The sequence below is a fragment of the Phoca vitulina genome, unplaced genomic scaffold (assembly GCF_004348235.1).
Source record: "Phoca vitulina isolate PV1807 unplaced genomic scaffold, GSC_HSeal_1.0 scaffold29, whole genome shotgun sequence".
In the NCBI taxonomy this organism is placed as follows: domain Eukaryota; kingdom Metazoa; phylum Chordata; class Mammalia; order Carnivora; family Phocidae; genus Phoca; species Phoca vitulina.
The window spans coordinates 10113583-10134984 of NW_022589732.1; the positions used below are offsets into that span (position 1 = coordinate 10113583).

The following is a 21402-nucleotide window of genomic DNA, read 5'->3' on the forward strand; positions in this document are numbered from 1 at the left end:
GCACAAGGTCTGTGGTGTGGATTGCAGGAGGAGGGCAGGGATAGAAATGGCAATGATGTTAGAAAGACTGGGCTGGGGTCAGAGTGTGAAGAGCACTGAATGCTCTACTTAGGATAGACCCCAGACAGATGTGAGCATCAGACGATCAAGTTTATCTTTTTTTTTTTTATAATTCACTTCTTAAATTTTTAGGCATAGATTGGTTTATTTATTTTTATTTTTATTTTTTAAGATTTTATTTACTTACTTGACAGAGAGAGCGAGAGAGCACAAGCAGGGGGAGCAGCAGAGGGAGGGGAGAAGCAGGCTCTCTGCTGAGCAGGGAGCCTGACGCGGGACTCGATCCCAGGACCCTGGGATCATGACCTGAGCCGAAGGCAGATGCTTAACCGTCTGAGCCACCCAGGTGCCCTAGATTGGTTTATTTTAACATGATTTAGACATCACAAAATCTTTGCAAAGCATATCAGGAAGGTGATTATTCTTATATTATGGATGAAGAAAATGAGAAATGTGGAGATTCAGAGGTAGGAATTTAAATAAACAACTTCAGAACAAGCTAAAATGGCTAAAATCAAAACTGTCCTCCTTGAAACCTTGTCAGTCTCCAACCCTAACCAGGAGTCCAGTGCATCTTGGTACCTTAACCAACATTCATTGAGCGCCTAGGATCTGGCAGCTCCTACTATATGCTTTTACTTCCCCTCCTTTATGAATGTATTGGGATTTTGAGCACAGTTAAATAAAAAGACTCAAATGCCCTACCCTAGTCACTGATATGAGGAATTCTTAATCTCAGGAAACAAACTGAGGGTTGCTGGAGTGGTGGGGGGTGGGAGGGATGGGGTGGCTGGGTGATGGACATCGGTGAGGGTATGTGCTATGGTGAGCGCTGTGAATTGTGCAAGACTGTTGAATCACAGACCTGTACCTCTGAAACAAATCATACATTATATGTTAAAAAAAAAACAAGTTTATCTTGTACAGAAATTACAAATGGAGCAGGTACGCCTTTGTGCCCCCTGCAGCTTCAGTTCTCTAACCCAAATAAAATCTAACTCCAAGCTTCATTTGCCAGAGTTGGCCAAATATTGAATCTTGGCTATGTTTTACTGAGCCCCCCACCTGCCCCAATAAATACAATCTTAAAAAAAAATGTTTCGGGGCCCTTGGGTGGCTCAGTCGTTAAGCGTCTGCCTTTGGCTCAGTCATGATCCCGGGGTCCTGGGATCGAGCCCCACATCGGGCTCCCTCCTCGGCGGGAAGCCTGCTTCTCCCTCTCCCACTCCCCCTGCTTGTGTTCCCTCTCTTACTATGTCTCTCTCTGTCAAATAAATAAGTAAAATATTTTTAAAAAAATGTTTGTGTCTGGTCTCCAGAGATCACAAAGATGGAAGGCCCTTGAGAAGTTTCTGTTTCTGTTTCTCTAGTTTTGACACGTAATACTGGCCCTTCGGGCTGGAGGTCTTCAGTTTTCCATGAACACTTTGTGCGCACACAAGCAGGGAGAGGGGCAGAGGGAGAAGGAGAAGCAGACTCCACTGAGCTGGGAGCCTGACGCCGGGCTTGCTCCCAGGATGCCGACATCATGACCCGAGCCCAAGGCAGATGCTTAGCCACCTGAACCACCCAGGTGCCCCTCCACTAACTCTTAAGGCATCTTCCATTTGGTAGTTTAGGGATATTTGTGAGGTAGCTGATCCTTTGGGAAAACAAGTGGATACATATTTGGCTGTAGTTTAAAATTTTTCTCTTTACAGTTTTCCCTCTTCTTTTGTTAATTGGACCAGCTGAAGTAAAATGATAATGGAAATGTCACACATCTGCATGAAAGTTTCCACAATTTAAGACAGTTCTACCTTATAAGTTCAGGCCATGAAATCTCATAGTGTGGTCTACCTGAGAGCATCCCAGCGGCTCCAGGCTCTGCTAATAAGGGCCTTATTGTGTATTTCCAGTTCAAAGACTCGGGAGAGAGAATCAAGCTCAGGACAATTTTTCAGACCAGGCAACAGGTCCCGTGAGTCAGGGTGTGGGTCTTCTGGCTTCCCCGTCTAGCCAGGTGTGTGGACAATGTTGGGGTCTCTATTTGACTGTCCCTTAGCTTTGTCCTCATAGGCATGTGGCCTAAGCTCTCTAAGCTTTTGCTTTTCTTTTCCTTTTTGTTTCAAGTAGGCTCTACACAAAGCATGGAGCCCAACACGGGTCTTGAATTTATGACCCTGAGATCAAGACCTGAACTAAGATCAAGAGTTGGATGCTTAACTGACTTAGCCACCCAGGCGCTCGCTCCCCTTTAAAGCTTTTGTTTTTCTTATGGAAGATGGGGCTTACTAATATTACCCCTTTCAGAGGGTTAATTTTGAGGATAAAATTATATCACACATGTAAAACCCTTAGTACAGTTCTAGGCATAGAGTGAGCTGAGAGTAAATGAGAATTATCATAATCCTTATTATAATGGAAAAGACACTGTTGTAGATGCTAGATAGAGATAAGTCATAGTTCTTTAAGGTGGGAAAGACAGCAAAGGTATCCTTGATCCCACAAGGTTAGGGATACGATAGAACTCAGTGGAGGAAACTCTGCCCTCCCCGTGGAGCTTCTACAAACATAGAGTTTAGTTCATTTAGGCTCTCTGCTGTATTTATCCATCCATCCATCCATCTCCATCAGTGTCCAAATTCAGACCTGAGATGGTTATCTCAGGTTCGCATACTTATTTGAACTGAAAATTGTGTCAGACTCATTTGTCATAGGGAACCCTGATTGGTAGTTGTCTATCTCTTACTATCTGTGTGATCAGTACGCATTTATTTTTTTTAAGGATGTTATTTATTTGAGAGAGAGACAGAGATAGCGAGCTGGGAGGAGAGAGAGAAGCAGGCTCCCCACTCAGGAAGGAGCCCAATGCCCACTCCATCCCAGGACCCTGGGATCATGACCTGAGCTGAAGGCAGAGGCTTAACCGATTGAGCCACCCAGGCGCCCCAGGACGCACTTCTTAATCTAACACAGCCTGCAGTTTCCTCATCTCTAAAAAATATAGAAATGCTAACAGAAGTTAAACACCTAGTTGTGAAATTAACGCCCCCAGCATATAGTGTTCAGTAAATGTTAGCTATCATTATTTAATAGAGTCATCTATCATTTATTGTGAGGATGATTTACAAGGAGGTAGGGTATAGATTATCTCCAATCATTATGGCTGTTGACTGATGAGCTGAGGGAGCGGGAAGTCTGGGATGACCCCCAGGTCTTGCCAAACACCTCTGCTCCTTCTTCTAGGGCCAGCTTCTAGTAGTAATAACGAACGCCCTACCTCTCATGTCCCCTGTTCTTTCCTCCAGGAGCCCTCTTCCATTGCTCCGGTCAGGGCTCCAGCCTCTGTCCCTCAGCATATGAACGGTACCTCGTTGCTCCAAGGCCCTCGCTACCGTCGGCCCGACAGATCACAAGCCCCTCTCCCTTCCGTCCGGGGAGCTCCCGGGCAAGACGGTTCCTCAGTCTTTGCGGGATGCCCAGCTCCAGCCCAGGGCTGAATCCCACGGACTTCACTGCGCCTCGCCAATCGCGGCGGCTATCCTGGAACACTTGCCGTCCCTTCCCACTGAAGGGTGTAGGATAGCCCAGGGGCGGGCCCAGAGCCTAGAACCTCAGAGTCAGGGATGGAAAGGGGCTTAGAATGCAGTTCCAGCTCCTCATTTTACATGACGGTAGACTGAGGCTCAGAGAGAGGGGAAGGAACGAGCAAAACGAGTTAGGAGCAGACCGAGCCTCAAACCTGGGTCACGGACTGACTCCCGGCCCCAGCGAGGTCCCTGACACCCGCAGGCTGTCCCTCGTGGCCTCTCTCACTTAGGAGCGACCCTAAAGCCAGGACCATGGCGGCCCCCCTGGTCCTCTCAGTTCTGGGGACTGCCGGCCGTGCCGCTCGCGCCGTGGTTGAAAGAGGCTCCCGGGAGCTGCGGGGCTCCCCGAGGACCTGGAAAGGCTCCAGAGCGTCCCCCTCGGGGTAGGGGGGTTTAGGGCCGCCCCGGAGCCGGGAGGTGAAGGGAATCGCGGGGAGGCCGCGGGGGGGGGGGGCGGCAGAGTCTCGCCTGGGGAGGAGAACCCCTCAGTCCTCGGAAAGCCCCATTGGGCGCCGGGCTGCCGACGGCCGCGGCCACCCTCAGGCCGCGCGTCCCGCCCCACCCCCGAGCCGCCGAGCGCCGCCGGCCCCGCCCCCCGGAGCCCGTTCCCCCGGCAGCCGGCGCCGCGCGCAGTCGGCCGCTCCCTCCCGCCGGGCGTGTGGCGCCCCGGCCGCCGGTGCTGCGCCACCGCCGCGCCCGAACATGCGCTAGGCTGGGGCCCCGGCCTCCCGCGGCGGCATGGCCCGGCCGGTGCAGCTGGCGCCGGGCTCGCTGGCGCTGGTGCTGTGCAGGCTGGAGGCGCAGGAGGCGGCGGCGGGCGCGGAGGAGCCTGGCGGGCGCGCGGTCTTCCGCGCCTTTCGCCGCGCCAACGCGCGCTGCTTCTGGAACTCGCGGCTGGCGCGCGCCGCCTCGCGGCTGGCTTTCCAGGGCTGGCTGCGGCGCGGGGTGCTGCTGGTGCACGCGCCTCCCGCCAGCCTGCAGGTGCTGCGCGACGCCTGGTGCCGCCGGGCGCTGCGCCCCCCGCGCGGCTTCCGCATCCGGGCGGTGGGTGAGTGCGGGGCCCGGACGGGAGGGGCGCCCCGCGCCAGCCGCGGGGACCGAGCCCCGGCCGCTGGGGCGTGTGCGGCGCACGCTCCGCTCTGAGGCCGCGGGAGCCGGGGGTGAGAGGGGATGGGCGGCCACCTGGCTGCTGGAGGAGGGCTGTCCTCCCAGGACATTGTCTCCAGCCGGGACACTGAAGCTCAGGCCCCCGAGATAGGCGTGGCCGCTGCCTGGGGCCAGCTCCAGGATGCCTCCACTTCTCAACTCTTCAGCCAGTGCAGCCAGCAGGTTCCTGGCCGAAGGAACTTTATACTTAGAAAAGTGATGCTCTGGGCAGCCCGAGGCACCGGGACTGGGGTCAGGAGACAGGGCCTCTGTCCCCGCACCACGGGGGCTCTTAGGAAGGGGACTGCTGAACTGGTTGCTCTTTTTTTTTTTTTAAGTTCCAGCCTTGGAGCCGACGACAGTCCGTGGTTTCCATGCCCCTCTGTACTGGGTGGTGTTGGTGGTCTTGGCTCAGGGCCTAGTGGAACGTTTGGGGTCATTAACAGCTTGGGAAAAAGAAATGACAAATGGTGCTCTGAACACATCCCATCCCATTAGCTAAATAGAGAAGATTCCTCCTTTTCAGTCTTTTCAGAGAGCCCGTTTGTTAGAAGACAGCAACTTTTTGCTTGTGTAAAATAGCTTCATTGGAAACCACTGCAGCATTAAGTGGTCTTTGACACCCACCGCTAAACGGAGGAGGGCACGGCAGCTCCCTGTACCAGTCTGGTTTGTTTGCATTTCTGTGGGGTTGTGACGACCATTTGATGGTGTACTGCTGACAAGTTACCAGTTGTTCCAGCCCTGAATTTTGACTCCTACCGAGGAACCCCCCCCTCTCTCTCAGTCCATAAATCCTCCTCCTCCTCAGGTGGAGCAAATAAAACACATTAGTTTTAGTCCCCAGGGAGAAGGGAAGTGGGGGTGGGGTGGGGGAAGAGTAGCAAGAGACACTTGATGTTGTTGTGTATCATCTGCTTAGAGATGATGTCTCAATATCCCGGGCCGGGGGGGCTAACCGTTGGCTTTTCATCTCCATGCATTCCTGTCCTGTCTGGTACCCCTGCCCCACTTTTTCTAATGTTAAAAGCAAAAGGAGAGCTCATTGGCAAAGCCACATACATACATTTCATCTCCTTTTACTTGCAGGAGTTACTGAAGAAATAGGTTTCTGACTCTGAAAGCAGAGAACCAAGGAGCCAAGCCAAAATTCTCACAGGGAAGGGGGTCTTTCAGACAGGCTGGATGAAAAACTCTTTTCAGTTCTGTGTCCTCTGTTTTTCTGGTTTGAATTAGTGGTTGCATTCTCTGGTTCCCCCACCCCCTTTCAAAGGGTGAGCATAGAGTATTGCAGAGAGGGAAGATGGAGTTGGGGGTCTGGACCTGAGGGTGACAGAGAGACTTGTACTAAGTCAGAGGCAGCCACGATGCCACCACCTGGGTCCCAGCGAGCAGTGGTGAATGGTGGTTCCTGGGTTGGGCCTGTTTGCTGCCCTCTGAACAGTGTAGGGGACAAAGAAAACACATCACCAGGTGCTCCAGTCCTCCACCCACTAGATAATTTTGCCTCACTGCACAACTCGGGATAATGTGGACACTGTTTTCTATGGAGTGTGCTGTAATAACAGTGGTCTTTATGCTAGGTCATCACCCCTGACCTGGGTCTCTTAGAAGGAATGATTTTGAAGTTTTTAACAGAGTCCTGATAAGAATTTAGATGTTTCTGGAATTTGTACAAAACCACCTTCTAGGACAATTTGAAGAGCAAAATGGAGAAAGATATTTGATGCAGGTCAATGGAAGCATATGGACAGGGAGTGCTTGCTTTTTTTTTTTTAAGATTTTATTTATTTATTTGACAGAGAGAGACACAGCGAGAGAGGGAACACAAGCAGGGGGAGTGGGAGAGGGAGAAGCAGGCCTCCCGCCGAGCAGGGAGCCTTATGTGGGGACCCTGGGATCATGAGCTGAGCCGAAGGCAGCCGCTTAACAACTGAGCCACCCAGGTGCCCCAGGGAGTTTATTTCGAGTAGAATTGATAATTACTAGTCTAACCTGGGGTCCTTAAGTCAGATCAAAGGAGAGGAGGCATCAAGGCAGCTCTTGGGCCATCTCAGAGTCCCAGAATGTGGTAAGGGCAGGGGGGAGCTGCCTTCCCCTAAAGAAATTGGAAGTTTCAGCTCACTTGCTTTCCTGAATCTGGCAGCTTTGACTTTCAGAAGCTAAAATGGGCTTCCAGAAAGGCAAGGGAAGAGCAACAGTGTGCTCTTGCAGGTACTGTTACTTTGTGGCAAAGAGCAAATGCACAAAATGCAAAAAGCAAAAGACACAAAGGATCAATTTGGTCAGATCAATTTAGTCCCTTTGCTGTAGATTTTTTAAGGCTCATTTACTCCCATATAAAAGCATTTGGACATAGGGAATGCTGCTGGCCAGCTCAGACAAAATGCACGGTGGGTGGGAAGGGGGGTGGCCACCAGCATTATAAACCCATGGTGCTCCCATGGGTTCTTCTCCTGAGATTCTGGACCTGGAACTCCTGGGGCTTCATAAGATATGAGGAGGCTGAGCAGATAAGAGTGGCCCGAGTTTCCAGTGCACACCTGAATTTAAGGCCTGCAGGAGTTTTTCTCCACGTTTTGTGCCTTTTTCTTTCCCTCTTTAATCTCCACCTCAACTTTCCTCTGGTGAGAAAAATAGTTCCCAGGCTGAGAGCATTTCCCTAAAAAGAAGGACATAGGATCTTTAGCATGATGACTAAGTCTTCTTTTGTGCTCCAGTACTCATGTCTTTTTTGTTTTTAATAAGCAGGTGACATTAACAAATGAAAGGGGTGACTCTGGAAGCCGGAGGGAAATATCTGCTCAGCAAGCTGAGCCACTGCAGGTGGTTAGGGGTGGGGGACACCTGTATTTGTTTGGTAGAATCGGTTGTTACTCTGAGACCACACCTCCTGGGGAGGTGAAAGGTTAATGATGGCTTCCCTGGGGTTAGGGAGGGAAGGCCACTTGGCCAAACAGTTTGCTCCTTTCTCCTGAAATTTATAGCCGAGATGTCCCTGCTCTTTCACCCCTAGCATGGCCTTCCATCTGTTATCATTGAATAAAAATTCCTGTGGCTCTTTCTAAATATTTGCCTCATTAATTCATGCATGTGTCAGGTACTGTTCTAGGTGTGTCTGTGTTTTAATGCGTATTTCATTCAGAGCTGCTTGAATTCAAGGAGAATATTATATAATAGAGTTAGCCTGTGTCCTCCATATTCAGTTCATTGGGGGATAGCTGAGTGGGAGGCTATGTTCTAGAAGCTGTCTGGTTCACGCAGAGGCTTCTCCATCCCACTGTGACATGTGTGGGCACTGCAGGTTCTGCCTGTGATTTTGGGGAGTGAGAGTTCCCTGGTGTGTGTTTTGGGGGATACTGAAGATCAGGCAGGTTAGGCTGGTGAAGGGGAGGTGATAGAAGGATCTTTCCACCTCTCTACGTGTCCCTGCTTCCTGCTCCCTGAAATATCTCTGAGCACAGAAACATATCGAGGCAAAATTGAAAGGGCCCTAGAAGAGTAGAGGCCAGTCACTAATTTATGCTAGGCGTAAATGACTGATTTCAGAATCTATTGTGGGATCTGGTTTGAGAGAGGAGGAATGCTAAAGGGTACCATGTGCCTGATGGTGCAGGAGTTGGATGAATATCTGAAATTTTGTTTTGACTTATCCTGTGATTTAGGGAATGCCTTGGGGGGTAGTGTGTAGAGACAGTGAGGAGAGGAAGTGGTCCAGCTCCCATCCTGCCTTGTTTCTAAAGCCCTACCTTGGGGCGCCTGGGTGGCTCAGTCGTTAAGCATCTGCCTTCGGCTCAGGTCATGATCCCAGGGTCCTGGGATCGAGCCCCACATCGGGCTCCCTGCTCGGTGGGGAGCCTGCTTCTCCCTCTCCCTCTGCCTCTCCCCCTGCTCATGCTCTCTCTCTCTCTCTGTATCTCTGTGTCTCAAATGAATAAATAAAATCTTAAAAACAACAACAACAACAACAAAAAAACATACTGTCTTATTGTACTTTATCTTAAGACTTGAAATTAGATATTGTGATCCTCCAACTTTGTTCTTCCTCAGAATTGTTTTGGCTACTGTAGATTCTTTGTTTTTCCACATAAATTTTAGAATCAGTTTGTCAATTTCTTTAAAAAAAATCTATTACGTTGAAACAATAGATCAGTTTGAAGTTAGATGAGCAATTCATCCTGATTTGCCCAAGACTGCTTTGGCTTTAGAAATGATAGTCTTGAATCTTTAGAAATTAACTCCTTCAGTCCCAGGCAGACTGGGATGGTTGGTCATCCTAATTTGGGGAGAATTGACATTTTAGCAGTCCATGAACATGGTATATCTCTGTTTGAGTATTCTTAATTTTTCTTAGGAATGGCTTGTACTTTTTAGGGTACAGGGTATGAATATCTTTTGTTAAATTTATCTTCCTAAGAACTTCATGTTTTTGGATGTTATTATAAATGGAATTTTTTTTTTTAATTTTTAAAAGATTTTATTTATTTATTTGAGAGAGAGAGAGCACAAGCAGTGGGGAGGGGCAGAGGGAGCACAATCCTGCTGAGCAGAGAGCTGGACGCGGGGCTCAATCCCAGGACCCTGGGATCATGACCTGAGCTGAAGACAGACACTTAACCTACTGAGCCACCCAGGCGTCCCTGGAATTATTTTAAAATAAATTTTATTTTGGGGGCACCTGGGTGGCTCAGTCGGTTAAGTGTTCAACTCTTGATATCGCTCAGGTCATGATCTCAGGGTCATGAGATTGAGCCCTGTGTTGGGCTGTGCTCAGTGTGGAGTCTGCTTGTCCCTCTCCCTCTGTTCTTCCCCCAGCTCGAGTGTGTGTGCATGTGCTCTCTCTCTCAAATAGATAAATAAATAATCTTTAAAATAAATTTTATTTTGGAGTACTTTTAGATTTACAGAAAAATCACAAAGGTAGTACAGAGTTTTGGGGCACCTGGGTGGCTCAGTCAGTTAAGCATCTGCTTTCGGCTCAGGTTGTGATCCCAGGTCCTGGTATTGAGCCCTGCATTGGGCTCCCTGCTCAGCAGGGAGCCTCCTTCTCCTTCTCTCTCTACTCTTCCCCCTGCTTGCATTCTCTCTCTCTCTCTCTGTGTCAAATAAATAAAATCCTAAAAAAAAAGAAGTATAGAGTTCTGTATTCATCACCCAGTTTCTTATGATGTTTTTTACCTTACCTTTAAAAAAATTGAGATATAATTCACGTAACATAAAATTAACCATTTTTAAGTATACCATTGAGAGGTTTTAGTATATTCACACTGTTGTGCAGCCATCACCATTATCTAATTACAGGACATTTTCTTCACTGCAAAAAGAAACTGTACCCACCAGCAGTCTCTCCTTACCCCTTCTCCTTCTAGCCCCTGCCAATCGCTAGTGTACCTTCCGTCTCTATGAATTTGCCTATTCTACCTATTCTAGATTTTTTTTTTTTTAAGATTTTATTGTTAAGTAGTCTCTACACCCAACGTGGGGGTTAAACTTACAACCCTGAGATCAAGAGTCACACACACTACTGACTGAGCTAGCCAGTCACCCATGGATATTTCTTTTAAAGATTTTATTTATATATTTGACAGAGAGAGACACAGTGTTCCTGCTCTTGACACAGCAAGAGCAGGAACACAAGCAGGGGGAGTGGGAGAGGGAGAAGCAGGCTTCCCGCGGAACAGGGAGCCCGATGCGGGGCTCGATCCCAGGATGCTGGGATCATGATCTGAGCTGAAAGCAGAAGCTTAACGACTGAGCCACCCAGGCGCCCCACCCATGGATATTTCTTAAAAATGGAATCACAATATATTGTTGTTTATATCTCATATCTTTCACTTAATATGTTTTCAAGTTTTATCCACGTCATATCATGGATTAGCACTTTGTTGTTTTTTTTTTAAGATTTCATTTATTTATTTTGACAGAGAGGGACACAGTGAGAGAGGGAACACAAGCAGAGGGAGTGGGAGAGGGAGAAGCAGGCTTCCTGCTGAGCAGGCCCGATGCGGGGCTCGATCCCAGGACTCCGGGATCATGACCTGAGCTGAAGGCAGACGCTTAACTGACTGAGCCACCCAGGCACCCCAGCACTTCATTCATTTTTATGGCTGAATAATATTCCATTGTATGGATATACTACATTTTGCTTATTCATTCATCAGTGGATAGTTATTGGGGTTGTTTTCACTTTTTGGCCACTGTGAATAATGCTGCTGTGAACATTCTTGTGCAGGCTGTGTGTGGATATATATTTTTATTCTTAGGTAGAGCCCATTTGATTATTTTTAAATAATCTGTTTCTCTGATGAGATTCCCAATTTATTCATTACAAGCATATTTTTTTATCTTTCAGCATAGCTCTACCAGCTTGTTTAAAATTTAAAAAAATTTTAAAAATTATTATTTTTTTTTAATTTTATTTATTCGAGTGAGGGAGAGAGTATGAGTATGAGCAGGGGGGTAGGGTCAGAGGGAGAGGGAGAAGCAGACTCCCCACTGAGCAGAGTGCTGCACACGGGGCTTGATCCCAGGACCCCGGGATCATGACCCGAGCCGAAGTCAGATGCTTAACTGACTGAGCCTCCCAGGTGCTCCCCCCAAATTTTTATTTTATTTTTTAAGTAACCTCTACACCCAACATGGGGCTTGAACTCACAACCCTGAGATCAAGAGTCACAGCTCTACCAACTGAGCCAGCCAGGTGCTCCCAAAATTTTTGTAATTCTAACATCTTAGTCATTTCATGGTCAGTCCCATTGCTTGCCTTTTCTTTTGAATGGGTCACATTGTACCGTTTTTATATTGTCTAGAATTGTGGATTATATCTCTGACATGAATGCTATGTTGTAGAGATTCTGGATTGTCATGCTCCTCTGTAGTGTTCGTTTTTTTTGTTTGTTTATTTTATCAGGCAATTAATTTGGCTGGACTAAAAACTCTAAATTCTACCTCCCCTGCACTAAATGACAGCTAAAATCTCTTAAGGTAGGCTGCTTGTGCCCTGTGCATGCATAGCTCATGTTTCAGTCATAGAGTCAGGCTGAGTTTATGTGCAAAACTTGAGGTTCCACCTCCATGGCTCAGGCCATTCCAGCATCACTTTTCTGCTGTTGTAGCCACTCCAAACTGTGTCCCTAGACTCTTTAGGCCAAGAAGATCATAGGTTTCTACCAAAGTTTTAGCCTCCTGGCCTGGCTCCTACTGGGGCCTGCCCTAAGGTGAAGAGCTGTAGAAACTGGGACACTTAACTATTGCCATTTTCTTCCAAGAGGACCTCCCCTCCAGGTTCTACTTGGCTTTGGTTGCTTTTAAGTGCCTTCAGGTAAGGGTTTTTATATTTCATCCAAAGTTTATAGTTGTTATTTGTAAAAGGGTTGGTCTAAGGATCTCACCATTATTATTGGGAGCAAAACCCCATTAATGAATTTTTTAATCCCCATCTTTTCTTCTTTTATGTATGTATCTTTTTTCTCTCTATTTAAGTTTTTATTTTATTTTTAATTAATTATTTTTAAGTAGGCTCCATGCCCAACATGGAGCCCAATGTGGGGCTTGAACTCACAACCCTGAGATCAAGACCTGAGCTGAGATCAAGAGTCAGACACTTAACCAACTGAGCCACCCAGGCGCCCCTTAAGTTTTATTTTAATCACCTGGTGCTCATCATGACAAGTGCCCTCCTTAATCCCCATCAGCTATTTCACCCATCCCCCACCACCACCTCCCCTCTGGTAACCATCAGTTTGTTCTCTATAGTTAAGAATCTGTTTCTTGGTTTTCTCTCTCTCTCTTTTTTTTTTAACTTTGTTCATTTGTTTCTTAAATTCCACATGTGAGTAAAATCATATGGTATTGTCTCTGATTGACTTATTTCTTTTAGCATCATACTCTAGTTCCAACCATGTTGTTGCCGATGGCAAGATTTCATTCTTTTTTTATGGCTGGATAATATTCCATTGTATATGTATACTGTATCTCCTTTATCCATTCATCTATTGATGGACACAGGCTGCTTCCATAGTTTGGCTATTGTAAATAATGCTGCAATAAACATAGGGATGCATGTATTTCCTTGAATTAGTGTTTTTGTATTTTGGGGGTAAATACCCAGCAGTGTGATTATTGGATCAGATTGTAGGGTAGTTCTTTTTTTTTTTTTTAGATTTTATTTTTTAAAGTAATCTCTTCACCCAATGTGAGGCTCAAATTCACAACCCCACGATCAAGAGTCGCATGCTCTACCAACTGAGCCAGCTAGGCGCCCCATGGGTAGTTCTATTTTTAACTTTTTGAGAAACCACATTGTTTTCCACAGTGGCTGCACCAGTTTGCATTCTCACCAACAGTGCAAGAGGGTTCCTTTTTCTCCGCATTCTCCCCAACACCTATTGGTTCTTATGTTTTTGATTTTAGCCATTCTGACAGGTGTGAGGTGATACCTCATTATAGTTTTGATTTGCATTTTCCTGATGATGAGTGATGTTGAGCCTCTTTTCACGTGTCTCTTAGCCATCTATAAGTCTTCTTTGGAGAGATATCTGTTCATGTCCCCTGCCTTTTTTTTTTTTTTTTTTTAAGATTTTATTTATTTGAGAGGAGAAAGAGAGTGTGCACAAGTTGGGGGGCCAGAGGGAGAGGGAGAAGCCGACTCCCCACTGAACAAGGAGCCCGTCATGGGGCTCAGTCCCGGGACCCTGAGATCATGACCTGAGCCAAAGGCAGATGTTTAACCCGCTGAGCCACCTAGGCACCCCTCCTGCCCATTTTTTGATTGGATTATTTGTTTTTTGAGTGTTGATTTTATGTATTTGTCAGAGAAAGAGAGAGAGCACAAGCAGGGGGAGTGGCAGGCAGGGGGAAAGGGAGAAGCAGGCTCTATGCTGAGCAAGGAGCCCAAAGCGGGGCTCCATCCCAGGACTCCTGGGATCATGACCCGAGCCAAAGGCAGACGCTTAAATCGACTGAGACACCCATGCACACCAGAAGCTTTTTATTTTGATATAGCCCTATTAATTTATTTTTGTTTTTGTTTCTCTTGCCTCAGGGGACATATCTAGGAAAAACTTGCTACTGCTGACGTGAGAGAAATTACTACTTTTGCTCTCTAGGATTTTTATGGTTTCGGGTTTCACATTTAGGTCTTTAACCCATTTGGAGTTTATTTTTGTGTGTGGTGTAAGAAGGTGATTCAGTTTCATTCTTTTGCATATTGCTGTCCAGTTTCCCCAACACCATTTGTTGGAGAGACTTTTTCCCATTGGAGATTCTTTCCTGCTTTGTCAAAGATTAATTGACCGTACAATTGTGGGTTTATTTCTGGATTTTCTATTCTATTCTGTTGATCTGTGTGTCTATCTTTGTACCACTACTATAATGTCTGGATCACTACAGCTTTGTAATATACCTTTAAGTCCAGAATTGTGATGCCTCCTGTTTTGCTTTTCTTTTTCAAGATTGCTTTGGCTATTCAGTGACTTCTGTGGTTCCATACAGAGTTTAGGATTATTTGTTCTAGTTCTGTGAAAAATGCGCTTGGTATTTTGATAGGGATTGCATTAAATGTGTAGATTGCTTTGGGTAGTATAGACAGTTCAATAATATTTGTTCTTCCAATCCATGAGCATGGAATGTCTTTGTTTCTTTATATTGTCTTCGGTTTCTTTCATTGTTGTGGTTTTTTTTTTTTTTTTAAGATTTTATTTACTTATTTGACAGAGAGAGAGACAGTGAGAGAGGGAACACAAGCAAGGGGAGTGGGAGAGGGAGAAGCAGGCTTCCTGCTGAGCAGGAAGCCCGATGCAGGGCTCGATCCCAGGACCCTGGGATAATGACCTGAGCCAAAGGCAGACGCTTAACGACTGAGCCACCCAGGCACCCCTCACTGGTATTTTATAGTTCTCAGAGTACAGGTCTTTCACTTCTTTGGTTATATTTATGCCTAGGTATCTTACTACTTTTGGTGCAGTTGTAAATGGGATTGTTTTCTTAACTTCTCTGCTGCTTTATTATTGGTGTATAGAAATGCCATAAATTTCTGTAGATTGATTTTATATCCTGTGACTTTACTGAATTTTTCTATCAGTTCTAGCAGTTTTTTGGTGGAGTCTTTTGGGTTCTTTATATATAGTATACTATCATCTGCAAATAGTTAAAGTTTTACTTCTTTCTTACCAATTTGGGTGCCTTTTTTTTGTTTGTTTGATTGCCATGGCTAGGACTTCCAGTACTGTGTTGAATAAAAGTGGTGAGAGTAGGGGCACCTGGGTGGCTCAGTCGGTTAAGTGTCTGCCTTCAGCTCAGGTCATGATCCCAGGGTCCTGGGATCGAGCCCCACATCGGGCTCCCTGCTCAGCGGGGAGTTTGCTTCTCCCTCTGCCCCTCACCCCACCCCCCTCGTGCTCACGCTCTCTCTCTCTCTCAAATAAATGAATAAAATCTTTTAAAAAAATAAAGTCTAGTTTGCCTGATATAAGTATTACTACTCTGGTTTTCTTTTTCTTTTTTTTTTAAAGATTTTATTTATTTATTTGACAGAGAGAGAGAAAGAGCACACAAGCAGGGGCAACAGCAGAGGGAGAGGGAGAAGCAGGCTTCCCGCTAAGCAGAGAGCCTGATGCGGGCTCGATTCCGGGACCCTGGGATCATGACCTGAGCCGAAGGCAGATGCTTAACTGACTGAGCCACCCAGGCACCCCTCTGGGTTTTTTTTTTTACATCATTTGCATGATAAATGTTTCTCCATCCCCTCACTTTCAATCTGCAGTTATCTTTATGTCTGAAGTGAGTCCCCTGTAGGTAGCATATCGATGGGTCTTGTTTTTTTATCCATTCTGACACCCTGTGTCTTTTGATTGGAGCATTTAGTCCATTTACATTCAAAGTAATTATTGACAGATATGTATTTATTGCCATTTTATTACTTGTTTTGTGGTTGTTTCTGAAAATTTTCTCTGATACTTTCTTGTCTTTGTCTCATGGTTGGCTGGTTTTCTGTATTGATATATTTGGATTTCTTTCTCTTTATTCTTTGTATATTTATTCTGTCTTTTCCTCTTTTAAAATATCATTCTGGTGATGACAAGTGTCTAGCCTTCAGAGAAACTAATGGCCATGTCACGATTGTTCAGTCACCACGAACAAATACCTCTGCTCCATCTCTTCTTTCTCCCAGATAGATATTGACATATCCCCAGTCTTTTCTAGCTTGATTATTCCTTTCCTTCTGTTAGGTGGTCGGATGGGATAATTTTGCCCAGTTTGCAGACAGGAAATGAATGTTAGGCTGAGACATGCTGGTGTTTCGTGGGGTTCTTGCCTTCCTCTCTATCCACTAGCAGCCTTCCCAGGGTCCTGTGAAGGTTCTGCTGTTTCCCCCCAGCCTGTGCCCTGGCTCTCATTCTCCCTGGGAGGCTTTCATATTCCCACCATGCCTTTGGTCCATTCCAGGCTCAGGAAATGGCAGAAACAGCTGCTCGGGCCATGGCCCTGCTCTCACCTCCTTCCTTCCTACCCAGGATCTTTCCAGCCGTGTTTTTCTGGCTTTGTTCTGCCAGATGTTACCTTTCTCCTTATTCTGTGCAGGGGTTCCATCAGAAAGAGCCAAAGGGCTCACCACAGGGTGTCTTGTGGGCCTATTGTTGTTACCACACTGGATGATCTGTATGTAGCATCTGGGTAGTTAATGAGTGTTTCTAGCCCCATGTTTTGACTGAGCAACCAGGGGACGAGAGAACACACCTTGAGTTGCTGCCACGTGGCACTGAGCTCCAGTGGGATGAGAAGAACCACGAATCTGGAAATCAGCTTGGATTCCTTCACCCTCTTCCTCATACCCCAGGCCAGTAGGTCACCAGGTTCCATGAGGCTTAACTTCTCTGTCTCTCCAACACATTTCTTTCTCTCTGTTTTCCCTGCCAGGCCTTTGTCCACCCGAGATCTCACCATTTCCTACCCGAGTTATGGCTTCAGCTTCTTCCCTTTTTTGTGGTGCCTCCCCCTGGTGGGCCCTGAACACTCCAGTCCATTCTCCATCCCACAGGTAGACAGACAAATAACATCTGAAATACAGATCTAATCCTGCTCTTCATCTTGCTTAGATCCCTCTGCGGCTCCTCTTGGCTTTTCAGGAAAAGTCCAGAGCCTTTAACATGTATTGCAGTGCTCTCTACTCCAGTCCTAGCCTGAGCCTCCTTTTTTTCCCCACCTTCTGCAAGGTGCCTGCCTTCCTGTTACCAGTCAAGGTTCAAGCAGAGATCTAGAACCAGTACGAGATATATATTCAGGGAGTTATTACAAGGAATTGGCTTTGCATAATTGTGGGGGCCGGGAAGGCAAGTCCAGGGTCTGTATTTCTAGCCATCATGAAGGGCGGGCTGGATCTCTCCGGCACAGCTAAAGCTGCTATGCATAAGTACAATTTCTTCTTTTGAGAAGCCTCAGTTCTGTTCTTAAGGCCTTTCACCTGATTGAAATCTAGATTATGCAGGATAATCTCCCTTACCTAAAATCGACTGATTATAAACTTTAATCACATCTATAAAATAGGTCACAGCAATGCCTGGGTTAGTGTTTGATAGAATAACAGGGCTGTAGCCTCCTCATACTGACCTATAAGACTGACCGTCACACTTCCCTTGGGCCAGATCTGAGTGCTGTCCCTGTCCTCTGAACAAGCTGGGCTGTCACCCAGGTTGTCTTTGCACGCTGCACCCTCTGCTGGGTGCCTGAGGTGGGTGCTCTTTGGTCTCCCCGGTGCCTGCGTCGATAGGCCTCCCATCACTGGCTGTACTTGAGTTTCAGGCACTTCCGTTCTTCCCGCTGCTGCTGGCTAAGGGGTCAGTGTCCCGGAGAGTTGTTGGTCAGCTCTACGCTGTTCATTTGTAGCGATGGTCATCTTCCTTCTCCGCTGTACCATGCATCGAGCCTTTTAAACATCCTTGTGAATCTCATGTGCGTTACTACTGAGGAACACCAGCACAAAATTATTTGCAGTTGCAGACAGCAGAATGGACTTGAAGAATCACTGAAAGTCGTAGTTTAAAGTTTCCAGATCACCCAGAACCACTCTGGTTAGTGGAGAAAACCGGGTTGACATTCCTGGCCTGCCACTCTTAGCTAGCTCTGTGGCCTTGAAGCTACTTCCCCCCTCTCAGCTCCGTGGTCTTCCTGGGCACAAACAAGGACACGGTTTGTACTTTGCAGGTTGTTTTGAAGATCAAGTACCTGAGAGCACACAGTCTGTGCTCCTCCAGGGTTAAAATCAGGAAAACTGACAAACACACGGCAGTCTCCAGTGTGGAGGGAGCAGCAAACGTGTCTCCAGGCTCTCGCTCTCTAGCCAACCTATCTCCACAGGGCTTTGCTGATTATTGCTCGTCCGGCACGTGTTTATTTTCAAGATCTCTGTCCTTTTTCCTGCCCTTCCTGTTATATCCCAGACTCCTTGGTGCTGGTCAGGTCCACAGCTCTTGTCCTGGGCCTTCGCTCAGATCCCCAAACATGTCTGGGTGCTGTAGAAAGAGGTCCGAGTTTGGAACCAACCCTGCTGCTAAGTTTCTGGGAGCCGTTAGGTCAGTCATTTCACTTCTCTTTACCTCTAGGTCTTCAGCTGTGAGCCGCTTTCTGCTCACTTTGGTTCTGTTGACTGGCTGAGGTTTCTCAAGCCCTGGCTGGATCAGCCTCCCAGTCACCTGTGTCAGGAGCCCCGGGGAAGAACAGACGAAGCTCACATTGAAGTTGCTTAAGATATTTTCCACAAACAGGGGAGTGGCACCTTCCCTGCAGTCTTGCCCAGACAGTCTCCCTTTGTGAAGCATCAGAAGTAATGCACCTGCTAAAGCAGCCACACCGTGCCGGGCCTCCCTTGATTCCACAGTCATTTGGGATCATAGGTGTGCATTGAGCATTTACTGTGTGCCTGACCGTGCACTGGTCAGTACAAAGGGACAAAGGGCTCATGCCCTGGCCTCAAGGAGCTCGTTGTATAGGGGTCAGATGGACAAGTAAGTGATAGAGAGGCATAGAAAGCAATAGAAATACAGTTGACCAACAGTCCTATTTGTGTGCTCATGTGCATGTGCTTTCAGGGAAGACTTCCTGGAGGAAGTGATGCCTAAACTAAGATGGGAATATTAGGTTGATGAGAAGCACATTTTTTTTTTAAGATTTTTATTTATTCATTTGAGACACAGAGATAGAGAGAGAGCATGAGCAGGGGGAGAGGCAGAGGGAGAGGGAGAAGCAGGCTCTCCGCTGAGCCAGGAACCCAATGTGGGGCTTGATCCCAGGACCCTGGGATCATGACCCGAGCCGAAGGCAGACACTTAACCATCTGAGCCACCCAGGCGCCCCGATGAGAAGCACATTTTAATAAGGCAGAAGGGGAGGGCTTGTATCCCAGGGCATGGCCCACATGGGGAACCCCAGGCAGGCGGAGTTGGAGGCAGGCAATGGCATGAAGGGCCTGGGGAAGGGCTGACCTGTGAAAGACCTTGACTACCATACGGGGGTGGGGGGTGGGGGGTGGATTTGAGCCTGAGGCCACTGAAGAGTATTAAGCAGTGGAATGAATGTGTGTGCATGTCACACGTTACATTTATAATCCTGTTTAACATGATATGTCCTAGCCTTACGTGTGCATTACCTTCCACTGAGATTGTTGCCTGCACTGGGGGTACCTTGAAAGGTTACCTAACCTGTGGACCTACTGCAGTTTATGCTGTTGGGGCTCGTGAAGTGGTGGTCCACCATCTGAGTAAGGTCGTAGAGGGAAGCTGAGGGCCGCGTAGGACACCCAGGATTGAAGCCTCTGCAGCTGAGTGACCAGCTTCTGATCCAGTCCTCTTGTGGCCTCGGTTGCCTCCTGTTGGCGAGCATCCTACCTGCCCTTTCTACTTCACACAGTTGGCATCAGACTCAGATGAGGTACTCTCTGTGAAAACAGTTTGAAAAGTAGAGTACAAGAACCAAGATGCCTTTCCACCTATTTATGTCTTCCTTATCTTTCATCAGTTTTTATAGCTTTCCATGTACAAGTCTTTCACTTAGTTGAATTTATTCCTAAGGATTTTATTCTTTTCTTTCTTTCTTTCTTTCTTTCTTTCTTTCTTTCTTTCTTTCTTTCTTTCTTTCTTTTGAGAGCAAAAGAGGGAGGGCGAGGGGCAGAGGGAGAGGGAGAAGCGGGCTCCCCACTGAGCAGGGAGCCTGATGCGCAGCCCCATCCCAGGACCCCAAGATCATGACCTGAGCCGAAGGCCGATGCCCAACTGACTGAGCCACCCAGGCGCCCCTTGACCTGATGTTTTTTAAATGTCCATGTGATCTGCAGATTCATTGCAATCCCTGTCAAAATATCAATGACATTTTTTACAGAAACAAAAAATTATTCTAAAAATCATATGGGATCACAGAGGACCCTGGATAGCCAAAACAATTCTGAGCAAGAAAAACAAAGCTGGAGGCATCACAGTTCCTGCTTTTAATATGTTATGAAACTATTGTAATTAAAACACTTATGGTACTGCCATAAAGATAGACATAGACACCAGTGGAACAGAATAGAAAGCCCAGAAATAAACCCACACATATACAGTGAGCTGATTTTTGATAAGGGTGCCAAGAATACACAGTGGGGATAGGATAGTCTCGTCAGCAAATGGTGCTGGGAGAACTGGACAGCCACATGCAAAACAAAATTGGACTCTTTTCTTACACCATACACAGAAATCAACTCAAAATGGATTAAAGACTTAAATGTAAGACCTGAAACTGTGAAACACCTAAAAAAATATAGAGGAAAAGCTTCACAACAGGGGTACTGGCAATGATTTCTTGAATATGACACCAAAAGCAGGGGCAACAAAAGCAAAAAAAAGGCAAATGGGACCAAAGTCCACAACACCACATATTAACAGTGGCTATCTCTCTCTGGCGTTGATTATGGTTGGGGTGTTTTGTGTGCACGTGTGTGCTCACACACTCATGAATGCTATTATATTTGTAAGGTATTACTTCTTGAGTGCCTGTTATTTTATTTGATTTTAATTTAATGGGTTGCTTAGGTAACACACACACGGTACAAAAGGCACATAGTAAAAAGTCTCCTCCCTGCCCCCAGCCCCTTATTTCTTTCTCTGGAAACAGCTGCAGTGACCAGTTCCCTAATCCTTCCAGAGATGGTTTATACATCTACAAGCAGTACGTGGAGATATATTCACCCCCATTTTTACATTAATGTTAGTATATTACATGTATCTTGTTTTCTTGGAAACACAAGGTTTCTAGAAAGGTCATTTTTTTAAAAAAGTACAAATGCAAGGAAGTTAACAGCATTGATCTCACTGTGTGTGCAAACCCTAGCTCTGTGGTGTGTAAATGGGTACTACATGCAAGTGGTTTTCCTAGCTGAGTTTGGAAACCGCGTTTAAACAGGTTTCATTACTGCAGAGACTTCTGTGAGACCTTAGTCTGTTGACTGCCTATATCCAGAAGACAGGAGAAAAATCTAAGTGCTCCGAGCTTATCCTACCAAGAAAACCCCTTTTGCCAAACTCCTTCTGCGGGGAGATGCTTGAGGAATTCTGGGGAAACTGTGGGTTCTTATGGAGCATCTTTCTCTGGAAGGAGT

At 46.6% G+C, this 21402-nt stretch overlaps 1 protein-coding gene across 3 annotated transcripts in view; it reads left to right on the forward strand.

Moving 5' to 3' along the window:
* Nucleotides 1-4370: 4370 nt before the first annotated feature.
* STOX1 (storkhead box 1) overlaps nucleotides 4371-21402 on the forward strand; it is a 56038-nt gene continuing 39006 nt past the window's right edge. For all 3 annotated transcript variants that reach the window (XM_032423651.1, XM_032423653.1, XM_032423652.1), the window contains exon 1: nucleotides 4371-4680. In XM_032423651.1, the coding sequence (XP_032279542.1) occupies nucleotides 4371-4680 (310 nt within the window). The remainder of the gene's footprint in view (nucleotides 4681-21402) is intronic.